General features: G+C 53.0%; 1 protein-coding gene across 2 annotated transcripts; it reads left to right on the forward strand.

Moving 5' to 3' along the window:
* Positions 1-31: 31 nt before the first annotated feature.
* Positions 32-20,566, forward strand: ARRDC2 (arrestin domain containing 2). Of its 2 annotated transcripts, none has more exons than XM_043977880.1 (8): positions 32-595; positions 13,698-13,764; positions 14,309-14,456; positions 15,342-15,444; positions 15,953-16,209; positions 18,857-19,019; positions 19,166-19,317; positions 19,611-20,566. In XM_043977880.1, exons 1-8 carry the CDS (start codon positions 343-345, stop codon positions 19,662-19,664), a joined length of 1,197 nt encoding a protein of 398 aa, XP_043833815.1. In that variant the 5' UTR covers positions 32-342; the 3' UTR covers positions 19,665-20,566. The 2 variants fall into 2 exon arrangements, with proteins under 2 accessions (XP_043833815.1, XP_043833814.1); XM_043977879.1 differs by lacking the exon at positions 32-595 and adding an exon at positions 13,044-13,397.
* Positions 20,567-21,043: the final 477 nt, after the last annotated feature.

The following is a 21,043-nucleotide window of genomic DNA, read 5'->3' on the forward strand; positions in this document are numbered from 1 at the left end:
GGCCACGTAGGGGCCCGCAGAGTTCAGCTCCTAGCCGGCGGTTGGCTGCGTCCGACTGCGCCTGAGCTTGAACTCAGATCTCCCATCCTTGGCACACAGCGACCCTGCCACGGCCCCGCCGGACTGAGCAAAGAGCCCAGAGGAGCCTCTGTCCCTCCGTCCCTCCATCCTCCGCGGCTCAGGGCCCCCAGACGTGAACAGGCTTGCTGCCCCCACCAGCCCCCGGCTAGCGGCACAGAGTGCCCAGAGCGGCAGCCCCCGGAACCGCTTCCCGCCCGGCCCTGGCCCGGCTGTCAGCGAAGCCCGCTCCCCGCTGCCCCAGCCCTCCGACGGCACCACGCCATGGGCCCCGGCGGAATCCGCAGCTTCCGGCTGGAGCTGGCGCCCGGTGCCTGTCACGGCGGGGAGCTGCTGAGCGGCCTCCTGGTGCTGGAGCTGAGCCGGCCCCTGCGGGTGAAGGGCCTGGACGTGGCGGCCCGGGGAGCCGCCGCCGTGCACTGGCTGGACAGCCGCAGTGTGGGCGTGAACGCCGTGTACAACGACTACGCCGCCTTCCAGAGCCTCCTCCGCAGACGCAGGCAGCTGCTTCCCCGAGGTAATCCCCGCCCCGGGCCACACCGCCAGCGCCCCGGCCACACCGCCGGCAGCGGGAGGCGGGGAACGAACCCGTCTGGGCTGGAGCTCCGGCAAATGGGCTTCACTTCCCCCCCACCGCGTCCTCTGTTGGTGAAGTCGGGCTCGGTTTCACCCACCACCTTGCCTCTGAAAACGGGTCTCAGTTTCCCCAATTTGTTTCATTTTTATCTGTGAAACCACACCTCCCGTTCCCTGCCGAGAAATGGGCTTCAGTTAGCCTACCTTCCTCTTTCGGTTCCATTTCACCGGCATTTACCCAGTGCCCAGCGTGCGCATTCAGGCCCCAAGGCAGCTGTCCTCCACGTGGAATGCTGAGTTGGGCAAACAAGCAGCCAGTTTGCAGGGAGCTTAGACTAGCTAGCATTTACCCTAGGGTGCAGGAAAGGGAGGAACAAGAAATAAGTCTGGAAAGGTAGACCCGAGTCAATTTGCGAAGAGCTTTAAATGTCAAAGTGAAGAGTTCTTGTATATTTTTATACAAAGGGGCCAATAGGGAGCCACTAAAGATGTTTGAGTCAGGGAGGGACATGGTTAGATCTGTGCTTTCTCCTTAAATCATTTGGCAGCTATGATGGATTGAAGAGGGGAGAGACTGGAGGCTCGTAGATCAATGAAGAACTTGTTGCTGTAGGGTGAGCTAATGGGGCCTGAACTCCGCTTGCTCTGTGAATTAATGAACAAAGCATTGATTAAGCACTTACTATATACAAAGCGCTCTGCTAAGCCATGAGACTATAAATAGAAAAGTAAGCCAGTTGGGGGAGATAACACTTAGGGAAGGTTTCAACTGCAAGTCAGATGGAAAAGTCCCATGATCCTCCCGGTGTAGTAGCAAAGCAGATGGTAATGTCTCATCTATAATGTCATTTCCTTTGATGAAATCATGTTTCTGACGTTGAACCATCTGACAATGCCGATGACTTTGGTGAAGGGAACTTCAAGCCCCAGGCTGCAAGAGCAGGGCCAGGCTGTGGCTCTGTGTGGGCTGCTTCCCAGGAGGATGCTGAGGGCCATCGGCTCTTCCCGAGGCTTTTGTCTTGGGCTGTCTCCACCAGGGGAGATGGTGGCCACAGGGGTGGGGGTGGTTTGACCCACCTGGCACAGGCTGCCTCTCTCCCCTCCTTGGGGGGGGGGGGTTGCTTCATCAGCTTGCCTGGCTTGCCTGCCTTCTTTTTTAATTTTATTTTTGCGGGGCAACGGGGATTAAGTGACTTGCCCAGGGTCACACAGCTAGTAAGTGTAAGTGTCTGAGGCCAAATTTGAACTCATGTCTTCCTGAATCCAGGGCCGGTGCTTTATCCACTGTGCCACCTAGCTGCCCTTACCTGCCTTCTTTGTGCCAGCTGGCAACGGTGGTCTGGCTGGCCCTTTCCTCTATTGAAACTGTTTCCGAGGATGTTGGCTATAAGGGCTGTGACTGGGGAAAAGAGCAGGGTGACATATTGTGGAGATTGGATTTATAAGCCTGGAAGGATTATAGGGTCCTCTAAAGAAATAAGAGGGGAGAGGGAAGAAAACAAGCATTTATTAGGCACCTACTGTGCGCCAGGAACTGTGCTGAGAGCTTTACAGATCTCATGTGATCCTCACAACAACCTGAGAAGAGGATGCCCCATTTTTACACTTGAGCAAACTGAAGCAGACAGAGGTTAAATGATTTGCCTAGGGTCACACAGCCAGTGTCTGAGGATGGATTGGAACTCAGGTCTTCCTGATTCTAGGCCCTATAACCATCACCCCACCTGCCCGAGGCCTTTAATAGAATGAAAGATCTATTTCTCTTTCCCATATCCCATGGCCCAGGAAGAAGGCCTTGGTTTCTCCTCTCCATTCCTAATTTGAGGTATGAAAGAATAATCCCAGCCAGGAGCCTGGAGGTTTGACCTAGTATTGGGATGGTGAGTGGTAGGTTGTTTTTGAGGCCTGAGCTAGGTGGCTGGCCAGCGTTGGATGGAATTAGTATGTTTGGACTCTTGTCCCATTGAGGGGTGGGAGGGAGAGGTCTGGAGGCTAATGTTCACACTTGGGCTCTGCCTTTCCAATGCCTGAGGACTAATCTCTTCTACCTGGGAAATGCAAGGAGGGAAGCTGATCCTGCCTCTTGTTAACCCAAAGGGAGGGAGTCTGATGGTCTTGTGAGATACTAAGGAGTGAGAACTTAGAGGATTTTTTAAGTGTGGTGACTTTACATTTAAAGAAACTGATGCTCAGAGATGGAAATTGACTTGCCCAGAGTGGCCAAGGTGGTAGATGGGTAGAGGTAGGATCTGAACCCAGGTCCTCTGACTCCCATCTGATGCTGTTTTTATTCCATACTTGTTTTGTCATCTGGAGAGCTCTCCAGCTTGGGAGGCTGGGCAGAGGTAGGGGCATTAGAGCTAAAAGGTACCTTGAAGTTCATCTGATCCAACCTACTTTTTTTTATAAATGAAGCAACTGGGGGCAGCTGGGTAGTGCTGCAGTGCATAAAGCACCGGCCCTGGATTCAGGAGGACCTGAGTTCAAATCCGACCTCAAGACACTTGACACTTACTAGCTGTATGACCCTGGGCAAGTCACTTAACCCCAACTGCCTCACCAAAAAAAATAAAAGAAAATAAATAAATGAGGCAACTGAGGACCAAAAATGTTAAAATTACTTTTCCACAGTTATGTCACTGAAGTGGGAGATTCAAAGCCAGGTCCTCCGATTCCAAATCCAGGACTTCATCTGCTCCACTACTGATGGGAAGACCAAGGCCTAGAGGAGAAAGGGGACTTGCCCACAGTCACAATGCCAGCTGCCACAGTTAGTCAGTCAATAAGTATTTGTTAACCACCTACTGGGGCAGCTAGGTGGCACAGTGAACAGAGCACTAGCCCTGAAGTTGGGAGGACCTGAGTTCAAATTTCACCTCAGATACTTACTAGCTATATGAACCTGGGCAAGTCACTTAACCCCAATTGCCTTAAACACTGGGGCCATCTCCAGTCATCCTGATCTAAATCTTGCCACTAGACCCAGATGGCTCCAGAGGAGAGAGTGAGGTTGGTGACCTTGCACAGCCCTCCCTCATTTAAATCCAATTCAGTGCATTTCATGACATCCCCTCTATGCAAAGAAAAGACAGCCCTATCCCTCTGTGATGGGAAGGCAGCAGACACAGCCCCAAAGGAGCTGTTTACACATAGGAAAGCAAATTGAAAAGGCCTGAGGTTTCCAGGTGTGAAGGGGGAGCACTTTGGCCCATGGGTAAATATTTACCCCTGAGTCTGTGCCAGCTGGGAAGCTGCCTGCAGGAGAGGGAAGAGGGTGGACTCACAAATATAGGAAGATGGCAAGCCACATGGCCCCTTCCCCCTCTTCATATCTGGGCTTTCAACCCGAGGGGCTCCCCAGCTCTTCATCCCCCTCTAAGTCCACCTCTGACTGTCTGCGGAAAGCAGCACAAGGGAAGAATACTGACCCAGGAAACCTGGGTTCAAATCCTGCTTCTGCTCCTTACAGTGTGACCTCGAGGAGTTTGCCTCAGTTTCCTCATCTGTAAAATGAATAGGTTGGAGTAGACGCCCTCTGATGTTCCTTCTAGCTCTAAATGCCTGGCCCCCTCCACTGGGCGTAATTCTGAAGGATGGAAGCCAAGATTCCAGGCAGGTGGGAGAAGGCTGGGGGGAGCAGGAGATAGGGTTCCTAGGCCACCTTTCAGATCACAGCTACAGAGAAAGCCAAGCCTAGATGTGGGCACCGGGATCGGGGAGAGCAGATGGACATCTCCAGGTGTGTTCAGAGGTAGAGTTAAGGTACAGTCACTTCTCCCTCCTCCCCCACATAGCCCTTCACCTCAGGAGCACTTTAAAACCGACTGGGACCCTTTGCCAAAGGAGCTCTGGGCAGCTTGCCCTGGGCTATTCTCCATGTCTCCCCATCAGCTCTATCGAGCGCTAGCAGACCAGGTGTGTCAAGTCACAGGCCAGGGATGAAGTATGTGGGGCATAGCCCAGGCAGCTGTACTCTGAAAGCCCAGGGATGCTCCTCATCCTTCCTCTTCAGGTAACAAGTTTGCAGGTCTGCTTGTTCATTCATCAGACATCTACAATGTAGAGCAGAGGTAATATAGTGGGGGCAGATCCAGAACCAGCCTCCCACCACAGACAGATACTTCCTGGCAGTGTGACCCTGGGCAAGTGACTTTACCTCTCAGCCCCCTAAGCGGCTCTCAAAGACTCGAAGGAACCAAACTGATGTAGATTTGCATTGATGGAGGGAGTTCCCTGTGCCAATGAAGTCACTGATTCTGTGTCTCACCCCTGTCCCCTAATATCTGGAAGACTATAATGGATGCCGGGAGGGATTAAAAAATTAGCTAAGACCAGGGCCCCTGGTCTCATAAAGATCATGGTCTAGTAGAGGGCTTAGACACGAACACGGAATGTTATATGACTGTAAAAAAAGGTGAAAACGTTGTTTTGTGAGGTTCCAAAGAAAGCCATTCCCAACAAGGAAGGGCGTCAGGAATGACTTCTGGAGGAGGGGCATTGGGGTAAGACTTTGAAAGATTCAGAAGGCAAAGAGGGAGAGAAAGATCCCCGTGAGCAAAGCTAAGGAAGGAATCGGGATGGCATGCGGCAAGTTAGGGGGACAGAGGGTGGACTGGTCTGGCTGGAGCAGGGGGCAGGCACATGAGAGAATGGAGGAGGCTGAATTTGGCCTTGTGGACATCAGAGAGCCCATTGGCATGTTTTGTGGGAAGGAGGGACTTGGCCAGACCTGCTGCACAAGAGAGATAAGCAGGTAAGGGACAATTGGAGGCCAAAATTCTTGTTTGGAGCCCACTGCAGTCACCTAGGTAGGCAGTAATGAATGGAGAGGAAAGGACCAAGGTGAGAGATGTTCTGGTAGAGAAATGGACATGACTTGGGAGAGCAAAGAGTCAGAGAAAACGCCAAGAGGTTTTGAACTCTGGAATCTGAGGGGAAGGTATCACCAGAGAGGATTGTGGGTAATTCTGGGCATGACTTTTTAGGAAGGACATTGACAGGCTGGACCACAGAGGGCAACCACAATGGTTCAGACTTGGGGATCAGGAAAAGAACAAGCATTTATTAAGCACCTACTGTCCCCCGTCATTGCGCTAAGCGTTTTACAAATATTATCTCATCCTACAACAACCCTGGGAGGGAGGTGCAGCTGAAGGAATAGGGAGAGTGTAACCTAAAGAAGAGATGACTCAGAGAGAACACTAGCTCAGTCTCCAATGCAGCATGAAAGGGTTGGGCTTGCTCTGCCTGGTCCCAGACCCAGCATCACTGAAAGCACTGGGTGGAAACTGCAGAGAGGCGTGTTTGGGGTTCTGTTTAAGGGACTCATCTCAGCCTAAAAGGGGAAATGAGCTGCCTAGGGTGGAAGGGAGTCACCAAGGGGAGGCTGGTGGGGACGTTAGAAAAGGAAATGGGCCAGATGCCACACCACAGCTCTCCAGCTTCTGTGATTTGGTAATAGTGGTGTCGGGAGGAGGAACAAGCATTTTTGTTCAGTTGTGTCACTCTTGGTGACCCCATTTGGGAGTTTCCTTTTTTTTTTTTAATTTAAAAAAAATTTTTTTGGCGGGGCAATGAGGGTTAAATGACTTGTCCAAGGTCACACAGCTAGTAAGTGTCAAGTGTCTGAAGCCGGATTTGAATTTAGGTCCTCCTGAATCCAGGGCTGGTGCTTTATCCATTGTACCACCTAGCTGCCCTGGGGGTTTTCTTGTCAAAGATACTGGGGTGGTTTTGCCATTTCCTTCTCCAGCTCATTTTACAGATGAGGAAACTGAGGCAAATGGAGTTCATTGACTTGCCCAGGGTCACACAGCTAGTAAGTGTTAAGTGTCTGAGGCCAGATTTGAACTCAGGTACTCCTGACTCCTGGGTGGGTGCTCTATCCACTGCATCATCTAGCTGCCCCTATCCTATGTATTTTTGTTTTGTTTTGTTTTGTTTGCGGGGCAATGGGAGTTAAGTGACTTGCCCAGGGTCACACAGCTAGTAAGTGTCAAGTGTCTGAGGCCGGATTTGAACTCAGGAACTCCTGAATCCAGGGCCGGTGCTTTATCCACTTCGCCACCTAGCTGCCCCCTATCCTATGTATTTTTAATGCATTTACAAAGATTATTCAGAAAAGCGATCCAGAGGCTTTAAATGTCACCCCCTCCAAAAAGGTTTCCCTGATTTGTTTACACACACACACACACACACACACACACACACACACACACACACACACCTTTCCCCTTTGGAGGAACTAGATCCCTCCCTAGGGCTTCCCCTAGAGAAGGGGCCTGCTATGCAAGATGAGTTATCTGGGTTTCTGACTATGACCTCCAAAGAAGGGATAATTTATTTCCTAAAACACTGACCCTTCGCCAGGATCTAGCTCTACCATTGGCATTAAGTAGTTTATTTTGGATTAACTAAATCCCATCCCTGGGGTTTCTGCAGCACCTCCCTGATTCGGCCACTAGGTGTCGCTACAAGCGCACAGTCAGTCTATTCCAGGTGTCCGGTGGAGTGAGTGGGGGCAGGTGGTTGAAGACCGAGGAGGTCCAAGTCTGACCTCTGTGTCCTGGGCAGGAGCCAGGCCTGAACTTGTGACTGGGTGTCCCAGTGTGAGGAAGGGTGGGGTTGGGAAGGGATCAGCCCTGCCTGTATTTTTCCGTACCTCTGGGATGCCTGGCCAGAGCTCAGGGGGGCAGCCACCCAGCCCTATAGGCAGGTAGAGGACTCAGAAACAGAGCCAGTGCACTGACTCCTTGACTGAGAGTGGGCTCACCCCCTCCAGGCCAGCAGCTCCAGGAAATGTCCTCAGTGGGACTGCTTCCTTCTTTGCCCCTTCCCTGGTGCCAACCCTAACCCCTGGCACAGAAAAATCATTTGATTCAGAGCTGGAAGGATCCCCTGGTCCCCCCACTCCCCCATTTTACAGATCAGGAAACCGAGGTCCAGAAAGAAGTGGGCTTTGTTCATGCATGCAGGTGGTGAGAAGGGGACAGTGGTGTGGTTGGCACTCAGCACTCCTACCACAGAGACAGTCTGGCAGACTGAGAAGAGCCCCTGGGGGAGGTCAGACCTGGGTTCTAGTCCCCTGCCCCTTCTCCAGTCTAGCCGTGGGGTGTGCTTTCTGTCTCCTTAGGGGAGACATCTTGGCCATTCCTCGAACTCCTGGGAGGGATGTCATAAGGGGGTCCCCACCTCTCTTGGACCAGGGGCATGTTTATCTCTTGAAGCTCCTTCACGCATGTTCCCTGAAAGTACAGTCTGATCTCACCCTCCTCCCCTCCCCTGCTCCGTCAAGCCCTGCCCCCAACCTCCAGGAGGGGGCATGGCCCTGTGCCACCCCCAGGGCAGGTGGTTGGCTGGTTGTGCCTCTGGGGGAAGAGATCGGGCTGAGCCTCCCCTTCTCCCTCCACCCTCCTCCAGGCCCAGGCTTCCTGAGGCCCGAAGCAGGCCCCAGGCAATGTAGGGACTCTGGCACAAAGGGTTTCCCCTCCCAGAGGAGAGGGAGGAGGAAGAGAGAGAGGGAGAGACTAGGGCAGGTGTCACCAGAACCCACAAAAGCTGGCACCGCGACTTCTCCTGCAGGCAGAGGGTAGGGATGAGGGGTCAGCAAGGGGAATGACTGCATCCAGGCAGTGAGAGCTGATATACCTTCCCAACCCCTGCTTTACTACACCTGGGCCCCCAGCTCTCCCTCACTCAGTCTCTTTCCAATCTTAAGAAAGGCTGCATTCATCAGGGTCCGAGTCAGAATCCTAGGTTCAGATCCCACTTCTCAGGCAGGTCCTGAGAGCCTCCATTTCCTTATCTGTAGAATAAGGATAACAATAATAGTACCCCCTTCTCCACAGGCTGTCATGGGGCTCAAATGATTTTGTTCACTTTGTAAACTTTACAGCCCTTCAGAAGTGAGTTATCACCATCCTTATCACAGCTAACATCTATAAAGCACCTACTACATGCCAGGCACTTTACAAAGATTTCATTTGATCCTCACAAAAACCGTGGGAGGTAGGTGTTATTATCCCCATTTGACAGATGAAGAAATGAAGGATAAACGGAGTTAAGTGGCTTGCCCAGGATCACACAGCTAGTAAGTGTCTAAGGCAGAATTTGAACTCAGGTCTTCCTGACTCTAGTTCTTCCACAGCCTCATTTTTTTTAGAGGAGAATCGGCGATCCTTGCTCTAAAACTGGAAAGGGCCTCAAAAGCCATCTAACTGAACCTTCTCATTCCACAAATGAGGAAACAGAAACCCAGAGAAGGAAAGTCATTTTTGCAGGGCACATAGGGAGGGAGTGGCAAAATCCTAGGAAAATGAGGCCCCCTGACTCCAGGCCCAGGGCCCTTCCCCCTCTGTCCAGCTGTCTCCAGCAAAATGAGGAAATGAAGGCACTTACTCAAAGCAAAACATGGGGATGGGGCTGAAACCATATGGCAGTTGAGATTTGAACCCAGAACCTTCTGATGACTCCAGACCCACCCTTTCATATCTCTTTCTTTCTCTCTCTCTTTTCATCTCTTGATTTCCAAATACTTACACATCCCACCCAGCCACCAGCCATCATAACAAAGAATTAAAAAACAGTTCCATAAAGCCAACCCATAAATGGTGTTGGTCAGTCAATAAACATTTATTAAGCACCTACTATGTGTACTGTGCTAAGCGCTGGGGGGTACAAAAGGGCAAAAGCCGGCCCCTACCCTCAAGGAACTTATAATCTAATAGGGGAGACAAAGGACTATGTATAGTCAAGTTACACAGGGAAGAAATTGGCAGTTATCGGCAGAGAGAAGGCAGCAGATTTAGCAGATTTAGGGGCGTTGGGAAGGGCTTCCTGTAGAAGGTGGGACTTTCAGCTGGAATTTGAAGGAAGGCAGGTAAGCCAGGAGACAGAGAGGAAGAGGGAGAGTGTTCCAACTATGGGGGCCAGCCAGTGGAAAAGGTTAAGCATCTGCCAAAGTATGCAGAGTTCTGTACCCTTGGTCCTCACCCTCTGCAAAGAAGAGAAGGTCACACTTGATCTTTCACATTCTTCTCCCAGTCTTACACACATAATCTCAAATTCACTCTCACCAGTACATAAGGTCATTCCTCCCAGGCACAAATGCTCCCCGATCCCCCCCACACACACACACACACTCATAATGGGTGAGGACCCCAAGGTCAGGAGTTCCATCCTGGGTCCCAACTTTAAACAAGAAGCTGCCAGTTTTCTAGAGAGATGGGAACATTCTGCTCCTGCCCAACGAGGTGGGTGGATGGAAGTCGGCCTCTCCAGTGCTGACTGGGCCTGGGCTGATCTCACAGCTGAAGCCCCCACACCTGGGCCTGGGCCAGTGGGCAAGCTCTCCTGGGGAGAGGAGCCTTCCTGACCTACCCCCAGGACCTCTCTCTGGAGAGGGATTCCAGCTCCATCCTTGTCCCTGCCAATGCACCCCTCTCCCCTCGCCTGCCTTCTCCCATTCCCTTCTCACAGACAGATGTTAGGGAGAGGGAGGAGGGGGTTGTGGGAAAGGAAACAGAAGCAGTCCCCTACCCATGCTGAGGAATAGAAATTCATTTTGTTCTCCTTGGCTCCAAAGGGCAGAAAAGACAGTAGGTGGGGAAGTTAGAGAGAGACAAAATTTTACTTGATGTCAGTGAAAACTTTCTAACAATTAGAGGCAGCCCAAAATGGAATGGGACAAAGCTGGTGCAGTGGATCAAGTGCTGAGCCTGGAGTTAGGAACACTTGTCTTCCTGAGTTCAAATCTGGCCTCAGACACTTCTTAGTTATGTGACCCTGGGCAAGTCACTTCACCCCATTTGCCTCAGTTTCCTCATCTGTAAAAGAAGCTGGAGAAGAAAATGGCAAACCACTCCAGTATTTTTGCCAAGAAAACCCTGAATGGGGGTCATGAGGAGTCAGACATGACTGGACAACAACCAGAGTGGAAGGGGGGGCTTTGAGAGATGACAAGTTCCCTTTCCTTGGAGGATGTCCAGGCAAGCCTGGACAACAGCTTGTCCAGTATTTTCCTCAGGGGATTCCTTCTGTGTATAGGTTGTACCAGATAGCCCCCCAGGTCCCTCCCCACTGGGACTACAGATCCAAAAACCAAGACTAGTTCTTGTAATAGAAGACTCCAGTCTCTACCTCAGGAGTCATTAAAATGAAACCAATGTGAACAGGTGAAGGTGGGTTGAGAAAGGAGGGTAGAGAGAGAGGATCATTGCTCTAAAGCCAGAGAGGAGGGACTTCCCAGACCATCTGATCCAATTCCCTGGTTTTACAGATAGGGAAACTGAGTCCCAGGCAAGTTAAATGACTTGCCCAAGATCCAAATGGATCATTGCTCTTTCCACGCTAAGGTACCGGTGGATTCTCCTTTCCCTGGGGAGTCTTACAGAGAAGAGTCTGTAAAAAAGGGATTTTGTGAAGAATTCCTCCTCCCAGGAGGCTATAAAGAGGATTCTTTGTGGGGCACCTAGGTGGCGCAGTGGATAAAGCACCGGCCTTGGATTCAGGAGTACCCGGGTTCAAATCTGGCCTCAGACACTTGACACTTACTAGCTGTGTGACCCTGGGCAAGTCACTTAACCCCCATTGCCCCGCAAAATAAATAAATTAAAATAAATTTAAAAAAAAAAAGAGGATTCTTTGTCCTGGTAGGACTGGGCCTAGCAGGCCTCAGAGGGGCTGGGGCTAAGGAAATTGGGGAGAGATGTCTGTCAGCAGTGAGCAGCCCACAGATGTAGGTCACCTAGCCCAGCCCTGTCATTTTACAGATGAGGAAACTGAGGCCCAGAAAAGGAAAGTGACAGGTAATAAGAGCTGAGATTTGAAACTAGGTCCCCGTTCTCCAAACCCTGGGCATTTTGCATTGTACCAAGCAGGTTGGGGGAGGGGAGGGGGGGGCGGGGCTGGAGGCTGGGCAGTTTAGGAAGGTGGCCAGGTCTGTCATAAAGTCACTTTGTTAAACTGATTAACTAGCTCCTCCATGGGGGGTGGGGGGGGTCTCCTCCACCATTTCCTTCCTTGTTCTAGGTGGAAGGGAAATTCCCAATTCTGCTCAACTCTGTTCCATCTCCCAAAGGCTCAGCACAACAGGGCCTGGGAAAACTTGGTTTCCAACCTGTACTGATGCTAGAACCCCTAGTTCAGTGAGATGGGGCTAATCCTTACTTAGAACAGAGAACGGCAGCAAAGGTCCTGAGAACCCAGGATGTCAGAGCTGGGAGGGCCCTGAGAAGGGCCTGGGGGGTGGGGGGTGGGGGTGTTAAGGCACAGAAGATCAGGTGAGAGGAAGTAGAGACCACAATTCAACCTCTTTTTATAGATGGGGAAACTGATTCCCGGGGATGGAGAATGAATAGTCTACAGTCACCTACCATCTTTTGTCTTGAGACGCAGACTCATTCCACACCCTCTATGCAGCCCCCCTTTAGTTTGTTAACTGTTGTAAAGAAGTTCGACCCTGAGGGTTGGAGGTGGGGGATGGGTAGAGAGGTAGAGAAGCTTGGCCCGGGGCCACGGACTCGGACTCCTCGTAGCTCTAAAAATCGTGTTAAACGGAAAAGGGTCCAGGGGTCAAGAGCCCGACTCCGGGCTCTGCTGTTTCTCGGCCTTACTGGATGACCTTGGGCCAGTCCCTTAATCCTCCCGGGGCTCAGTTTCCCCATTTGAGGACATTTCTAGTGTTGTGGGATGGGGACAGAGTAGCCAGGACGTCCTGAGTTCAGGTTCTGCCTCCCACCCTTCATTGCTGGCTGTGTGACCAGATGCACGTCACCTCCTTCTTTCACTAGCTCCCCGAGTTTCGGCCTTCTCTCCGTAAAACGGGGACAGACCCCGCCTCCGAGGACGGTTGGGAGGTTCAAGGGCGAGGACACGCGTCTTTCGCGGCACCGTTTTTAATGGGCAGGGGTTGGGGAAAGGGGTGTTTCTACGCTCCCGCCTGCTCTTTAAGTGAATTGTGATTAGGGCCTTTTATAGGGGGGGGGGCGCGATTGGTCTGAGGCCAGGACTTTGCCCGGCCGCTCCCTCGAGCTGAGGAGGACAGGCGGCTCCCTGTGAGGCTTCTGGGAGGGGATGGGCGGGGTGGGAGGGAGGCCGCTGGAGGCCTGGGGTGCTTGGGTGTCGGGACCAGCCCCTGGGCTCCCCGGAACCCGGCGGCCTTGGGTCCCCGCCCAGTAAGCCGGGCCCACCACCTGTGTGAGGGAAGGGGACGGCTCTCCCACGTGTTTGTTTTTCTTCGCCTCCGCGCCCCGCCATTAGCCACGCCTCCGCCGCCGCGCCATTGGCCGCACCTCCTCAGGGGCTCGCGGCGCGGCGCCGCCATTGGCCGAAGGCCGTTTCTCGGCCCGCCCCGCGCTCTATAAAGAGATGCTGCGGGAGCTCTCGGGAAGTAGAGCCTCCGCCGGGGCAGCGTGTGCTGGCGGAAGCTTCTGTGTTTCGGCCGCCGCCCAGTTCTCGCCCAGCTCCGGGATCCGAGATGATCTTCGACAAGGTGAAGCGCTTCGCCGTCCTACTGGACGGGCCCGAGCCCGAGCCTGCGTTCAGCGGCGGCCAGGCCGTGTCCGGGCTGGTGCTGCTGGAGCTGGCCGCAGCGGCGCGGGTGGGAGCCCTGCACCTCCGAGCCCGGGGCTGCGCCCGGGTGCACTGGACCGAGTCCCGCAGCGCGGGCTCCAGCACCGCCTACACCCAGAGCTACAGCGAGCTGGTGGAGCTGGTGAACCACCGCGACACGCTGCTGGCTCCAGGTACGGCCCCCCAGCAGCCCCGGCACCCAGCCCCCCGGGGATGGAGGTGGGGCTCATCGGAGCGGCGGCTCTGGGCACCCCGAGCGGCCAGCCCCTCTAGCCGGTGGCCTCTGCACTCTCCTCCCCTGGAGTCGGGATGAAGACGATCCGGGCAGTCTGAGCGGACCACTCCCTGGCCAATTTTATTATTGTCTGGGGAAGAGTTGGTCCTAATAAGGTCCCTTAGCCTGCTCTTCTATTCTCCGGCCCGCCCCCTTCACAAACCTCACCGCACCCCCCTCAATCTCTTCCGCCTTTCAGACTCTGGGGACACTACTACCTTACAGCCGGGAAGGCACGAATTCCCCTTCAGCTTCCAGTTGCCCACGTAAGTGTCTGAGTTGGGCAGCTCTTGATGGGACCCCGGGACTGTCACCCCAACCTGTTCCTGGGGGTACTAAAAATACCCTGGGCTTCTGTGGGTGGTACCACCTAGTGTTCTCTCATCAGTGGCTGCTTTCCTCTCCACTTCTCTGGTGCTCCCCTCTTCCCTGTCTCCCTGTCAGTCCTCTCTCCTCTTTCTGTGTCTATCACCTCCCCTCCCCTCTTCCCTCCCTCTCTGCCTTCTCCCATCACTTCTTTTTGTGTCCCCTCTTCCTCCCTCTCCTTGTCTGCCTTCTCCCATTACTTCTTTCTGTGTCTCTCCCCTCCCCCTTCCCTCATCACTTCTTTCTTTCTGTGTCTGCCCCCTCTCCTCCCCTCTTCCCTCCGTTTCTTTCCTCTTTCTCTCCCCCCCAAAAGCACACCTGGACATTCATGCCCAGCCCCTGCAAAGAAGCCTAGTATAGATAGATAGAATCAGGGAGCTTTCCTAAGCTCTTTCCCCCTGCCTTCCTTCCCACATTCTCACCTGCCTCCCTTCTGCCGGCCAGGACTTTGGTGACCTCATTTGAAGGGAAACATGGGAGTGTTCGATACTGTGTGAAAGCCAAGCTCCACAGACCGTGGGGCACAGCCAAGCGAGCCAGGAAAGAGTTCACCGTGATCGAGCCCATCGACATCAACACTCCTGCCCTGCTGGTATGTTGGCGCACAAATGGCCCCACTGAGGCCAGACTGCCCACTCTGTCCTTGTGGGGACTAACTCTGGGCCTTGACTGCACACCCCCGGTGCCCCACACTCTGCCAACAAGCTCCATTAAAGGAAAACCTTTACAGGAGTGTGGATTGTGCTGGGAGGAGATGGGGGGAGCCCACGGTATGACCTTGAGCAAAATCTTCAGCTCTCTAGCCTCCATTTCCTCATCTGCCAAAAGGGTGATCCCATCTCCACCTCATGGAATGAAGTAACAGATCATAGTGTCCCATCCCCCCATTAAGTCAGCTTGTGGTCCCCACAGCCAGTGAGTCACAGAACAGGACTTAGGGAGCAGGGCAGGAGATGTGGCCTGGAAGACTCGGCCCATATTGACTGCCTCACTCTGGACAAACCGCTTCCCCCGTCAATGCCCCAGGCAGCTTTCTGTGGCTAGAAAAGCCACCAGGCATTGGGAGAGGGAATTTCTGCACTGGGAGTTCCTACGCCTGGTGGAAAGGCGTCGCTGGTGGCTCATCCATCTGTAAAAGAGAGAGGCTTCTTAAACGCCTGGTCTGTGCCAGGTGCTAGGACCGCAGGCACAAGTGGGGCAGACCTTTTGTTCTCTCATTGTTTCTGCCCGGTAGAATGTAAGCCCACTGCAGGGAGGGGTGCTTCCATTTTTCTCTGTAGCCCCAGCACCCAACAGGGTGGCTGGTCTGAAGGAACCAGAATTACATAGGATGAGAGGAGGCACAGTGAGGCTGTTATCCTGAGGAGATGAGTGCAGGGGGCGTGCCCACCTTCACCCTTCCAGATGTTGAAGCAGGTGTGGTCTTAGGGGGAACAACCTCTTGTTTATTTTCACTTTGGGTTTTGTTCTTTCATAGGCTCCTCAGGCAGGTGTGAAAGAGAAGATGGCCAGGGCCTGGTACTGCAATCGAGGCCCAGTTTCCATTACAGCCAAGATTGATAGGAAAGGCTACACCCCAGGTAAGTGGGGCACTGTGTGCTCACCTGTGGTGGGGGGGGGGTGTCCAAGGGAAGCTGCTTTTTCTTTGTCTTTTATCTTAACCCTCTGCCAAGGGGAGCAGAGAGGAGAGCTGAACGGGCTGGCCGGCCCTGGCATTTCTTAGACTAGAGGTGCTGTTCTCTGTGGGTAGGAGTGGCTCCCTGTGGGGATGGCATCCCCAAAGGACAGGGGCCATCGGCAGAGGGGCAAGCTTGAGTACAGAACACTTCATCTTTGTCCCCCTTCCTCCATCTCTGCCTCTGATCTGGCACAAGGCCTTGGCTTCCTCCCCCAGGCCACAGAGATTTCCCCGCTGTAAGACGCAGTCATTGATTGAGCCGCAAGGGGCCCGTGTTATCAGAGGATTCGGTGACTCACTCATGGTGTGGTGTGGGATTGGACCCCCTGTTCTGGAAGAAGGCCCCTTCCAACAGTGACATCCCATCATTGTGCCAGTCTCACCCTGGGCTCTCTTCTCTCTCCCCCTAGGTGAGGTCATCCCCATCTTTGCCGAAATAGACAATGGCACTAGCCGGCCAGTTGTGCCCAAGGCCGCCATTATCCAGACCCAGACCTTTGTCGCCCGTGGGGCCCGGAAGGAGAAGAGATCAGTAGTGGCGAGCATTGTGGGCGAGCCCGTGGCCGCAGGGAAGCGGGAGCTGTGGCAAGGGCGGGCACTGAAGATTCCTCCTGTGGGACCTTCCATTCTGCAGTGCCGGATCCTCCATGTGGATTATGCTCTCAAGGTGCGACACTCAGCAGGGTGGTGTAGACTGGAGGGGAGGTGGGGCCTGGGAGCACCAGAAATGGGGGCCCTCTGACCCTGGTGTAATTAAGTGCCTTTGGCTCTGAGCCTCAGTTTCCCCATTGCACAAGACTAAAATCTCTTCCAGCTCTTAACACCTGGCAACATGCCACATTACCACAACATTTAGTAAGCACTCATAGGAGGTGCCAGGGATCGAGACAAAAGTGAAGATCCTCCCCGCACGGGGCTGCTTTTTACTGGAGTTTACTATTGGGATCAGGAGTGTTTAGCCTGGAGAACAGGCCAGGAAAGGAGGGGACAGTAGGGCTGTAATGGCTGTCTTCAAGGATTTGAGGGGCTGTTCTGCTTGGCCCCAGAGGAGCAGATTGAGACTTCAGGTCAGGAAGGACTAACTGGTACTTAGTTGTTTTTGTTCAGTTACATCTGACTCTTCTGGACCCCATTTGGGGTTTTCTTGGCAAAGATACTGGAGTAGTTTCCCATTTCCTTCTCCAGCTCATTTTACAGATGAGGAAACTGAGGCAAACAGGGTGAAAGAAGCGACTTGCCCAAGGTCCTACAGCTAGTAAGTGTCTGAGGCTGGTTTGAACTCAGAAAGAGGAGTCTACCTAACTCCAGGCCTGGCCCTGTATGCACTGTACCACCTAGCTGCCCCCAGATAGAATGGCCTGCCTGGGAGTAACAAGTACCTTTGAGGTGAGCATGGTCCAAGTACCTAGGGCTGGGAGAGAGGAACCTCCAAAACCCAAGGTGTATAATGGGTCTCAGAGGCAGGATTTGAATTCATGTCCTCAGACTCTAGAGCCATGCTCTTTAGAAGAGATTGCTGTCCAAGTACAGGGTGGACTGTGGATGTCAGGAAGAACCCTTTCTTGTTCTAAGGATCTAGGTGATCTAGAATGGTGTTTCAAGCTTCTCTCAGACTGTGTAGGTGGGGGAAGATGCTCACTCGAGTTCACTGTAGAGTGCAGTGCTTGCATCGGCTGCTACATGCAGTCTGTCACGGTGGGGAAAGCACTGGTTTTGGAGTTGGAAACTCCCAAGACTCGTGGCTTCAAATCCCAGTCCCTACACTTGTTACCAGTGTGACCCTGGTTGGGCAAGCCCCTTAACTTCTGCACCGCAGGTCCCTCTGTAAAGTGAGACGGGTCGGCCAGGATGACCCCTCCCTGCTCTAAATCTGTGATCTTAATGGGTCCTTCCTTATCTCACCCTATCTTGTACCAGAGGGCTAGGAGAAAAGGAAGGAAGGAATCAATCAGTCATGGTCAAGGCCTACTTAGGGGAGGAGGTGGAGCCTGAGTAGGGCCCTGAAGGAAGAAAGGGGGAGGGGCTCCGGGGTACCTCAATCTTCCAGAGCTGTTGTGCCAATGTTATCAATGCCCCACACACATTAGTTGCTCCTACTTGAGGGTGAGGTGGCATGGATCCCTAAAAACCGATGTTAGGCAGCACAGCCTTGGCCCTGTGTTCCAGTCCTCCTGGTGGGGGGGGAGGGGAAGTATGAAGAGAAGGATCTTGAAAGGTTACTCCCACCTCCTCAAATAGGGAGGCTGGGCAGGGATTCATCTTAATTGAGAGATGAGGAAACTGAGGCCCAGACAGGGGCTTCCAGAGTCATGGGGGAAGGGGGAGGGGCAGAGAAAGAGAGCTTGAGAGTGTAAGTGAACAAGCGTTGGGGAAAGAGCCCTGGACAGAGTAAGGAGACCTGAGTTTTCATCCCAGCCCTGGCCGTGTGACCTTGGGCAAGGCCTTTCCCCCTTGAGTTTTAGCTCCTTCATATGAAAAATAAATATAGTAAGATCTGCCATAACTACCTCTGGGAGTTGTTGTGAAAGAACCAGGTTATCAGGCTACAGAAATAATTGTTGCACGTACTATATGATTGTGTAATTGTGCATCAGAAGCAGTGAGGCCTAGTGGCTAGAGTGGTGGCCTTCAAGTGGGGAAGACTGGGGTGCAAGTCTTGCTTCTGACACATACAGGACTTTAGGCAATTCATGGGACCTCAGAAACAGGCCCCTCAAAACTCTTAAGATCAAAAGGCACCAATATCTGGTATCAGAGGAAGGGAAAGAAGAGATTTACCTCTCAGTCAGCCAGTGACTAAATCTAAGTCAAAACTGGGCATTTCTATTTGGAACTCAAAATTATAAAACAGATGTTGAAAACAATCTTTACATATAATTGGGAAACAAAATACTACAATTTCTGGCTCACCTACCCATTGATCCCAAACCTGGAACCTTCCCCAGGTCAGCTGGGTGGCACAGTGGATAGAGCACTGGTCCTAGAGTCAAGAGGACCTGAGTTCAAATTTCACCTCACACATTTACAAGCTGTGTGACCCTGGGCAAGTCACTTAACCCCAATTGCTGTAAATATCTGGGGCCATTTCCAGTCGTCCTGATCTGTATCTTGCACCTGGACCCAGATGGCTCTGGAGGAGACAGTGAGGTGGGTGACCTTGCCCAGCCCTCCCTCACTAAATGCAAGTCATGACATCGCCCCATGTCATGGTCCTCTTTAGGAATGGACAAGCACCAAGAAGCACCTTCCCCCTCTCCAATGTTCCCCTGTCCTTCTTCCTCGTTCAACGACTCTGTTCCTTGTCTCCTTCCCAGGTCTGTGTGGACATTCCGGGTACATCCAAGTTGCTCCTGGAGCTGCCACTTGTAATTGGAACCATCCCCCTGCATCCATTTGGCAGCCGGACATCCAGTGTGGGTAGCCAGTACAGCATCAACCTGGACTGGCTGCACATGGTCATCCCTGAGCAGCCCGAAGGTGAGCCTTTGAGCCCATGAGGCAGTCTGGGGAGGGTTCACTCAGTGATGAGGCCGAGTCAGGGTGAAAGGGGGCAGAGGTGCCCGTCTGGAGCCGGGGCTCACTCCCCTCCCTTTGGGCCTCACTACTTCCCCATGCTGTTTCAGCTCCCCCAGAGTACTCTGAAGTGGTGTCTGAGGAGACACCACCAGGCCTCTCGCCTCCGCCCCAGGACACCGAGAGCAGGCAGGCCCTGGAGGGCCTGTTCTTTGCCTACATCCAGGAGTTCCGCTACCGTCCACCTCCCCTGTACTCTGAGGTCAGTGAGCAGCTCCTCTCGGCTTTGGGGGCGGGAGCTTGGGGACATCTCCCTTCCCTACAGTCTTGGATGTACACTGAAGATCCCTAAATGGGAGCAGGGGGCTCAGAGCTAGGGCAGGATCATTTTCCCTTCCTTCCACCTGGATCTGCTCTCCTACCCGTTGGAGAAAGAAAAATAAAAACAAGATCCTAATAAACAGATGCCTGCCTTGGCCAGGTCCAAAGGCATGTCTTGTTCTGGCTGTTGGGGAGGGGTCCCCAGGACACTGCTGACTCTCACTCTCCTTGCAGGTGGATCCCAATCCTCCCTTGCAGACCATGCGGCGGCGGTGCATGACATGTTGAGGCCCAAAGGCAGCGGCTTGATTTTGATCAGAACCAGCTCGTGGGATTCCAGCGAGACTTCCCAGCTGGAGTGGGGCCCAAGAGCGAGCCCCTTGAATCTGCCCGGAGGGAGAACAGGCTCCAGTGCCGATGGCAGGGGGGATGGGGAGTCTGCTCACCATGACTTTGGGGCTCAGCAGCTGAGTCACCCCTTTTCTCCAGCCCCAAGTTGCTTTGGGGTGAAGACGGTCCCTGGCACGGGACCATTTTGTTCTTTCTGGAGACAGCTCTGAATTTCTCCTTTGACTTGGGCTTGAGAGTGTGGTTCTGCCCCGTGCCTTCATTGAGGAGGAGCCTCAAAGAGAGGCTACGGCTCGGCCACACACACGAGAGAGCCACCCCTGGAAGCCAGGGCCCTGTCAACCCCAGGTTGGGGCTCTCCTCGACAGACTGCCTCGCTGTGGACCGGGAAGAATCCCACCCAGACGCCTGAGAATGCGGGGCTTGGCCATGAAGTCTTGAGGCCAAGGTAGCTAGAGGTTTAGGGTGCTGGCCCAGGGCGAGGGGGATGGAGTTAGGAGTGAATGAAGAAGCGTGGCTTCGACAGGTTGTCTGTGGGTGCTCAAAGTGAGGCATGACCATGGGCTGGTGCTAAAACTGGGAGGGACCAAGGGGGCTGCTGACGCCCCCCACACACACCGGGGCCTCCACCAGTGGAGCTGAGGTGGCCGCCCACCACAGTGCTCTTACTTGGACCTAGGCCATGCTAGCTCCTCCTTTCGTGAGCAAGTGTATTCTTGCTTTGACAGCAAACACATTCATCTGCACTATGGTTTTAATAAAATCAAAGAACATTCAGGGGAGGCTCCTTTTTGTACAGGTTTTTGTTTGAAAATAAAAGTGAATAACATTCTTTCTACTGAGATAGAGCTTGGTTTTCTCTGGTTCATCCCTAAGTGACTTAGCTGAATAGTTAAGGTTTCCAAAGGCCTCTGAGAAGATCTAGAGGTGTAGAGATCTTTATTTTCAAATTTTGAGTTCCAAATTCTCCCTCCCCCACCCATTGAGAAGGCAAACTGATACCCATTATCCATGTGAACCCATGCAAAACTTATTTCCATATTAGCCGTGTTGCAAAAAAAAAGTTATTTCGATCTGTGCTCAGAATTTCATCAGTGTAGAGGTGTTTTTTTTTTAATTATATATTTTTTTGCTCTGACATCACCATCTTTTCCAAAGATAGCCATCAGAAGATGGTACCAAAGAAGTAGGAATGGGGGAAATTTGGTATGAATACCCAAGTTAACGATTGGCTCTTATAGCATATGCACCATTTTGCACCCATAGCTCCCCACCTCTGCCACTCTTCAGGTCCCACCAGGATTAGACCACAGGCAGGT

This window comes from Dromiciops gliroides, chromosome 1, assembly GCF_019393635.1.
Source record: "Dromiciops gliroides isolate mDroGli1 chromosome 1, mDroGli1.pri, whole genome shotgun sequence".
Lineage (NCBI taxonomy): Eukaryota > Metazoa > Chordata > Mammalia > Microbiotheria > Microbiotheriidae > Dromiciops > Dromiciops gliroides.

Excerpts from the sequence above, each read along its gene's own strand:
- ARRDC2 (XM_043977879.1), top strand. The coding sequence starts at position 13,130 with ATGATCTTCGACAAGGTGAAGCGCTTCGCCGTCCTACTGGACGGGCCC. Across the intron at positions 13,398-13,697 it reads CGACACGCTGCTGGCTCCAG|ACTCTGGGGACACTACTACC; the intron begins GTACGGCCCCCC and ends TCCGCCTTTCAG. Across the intron at positions 15,445-15,952 it reads TAGGAAAGGCTACACCCCAG|GTGAGGTCATCCCCATCTTT; the intron begins GTAAGTGGGGCA and ends CTCTCCCCCTAG.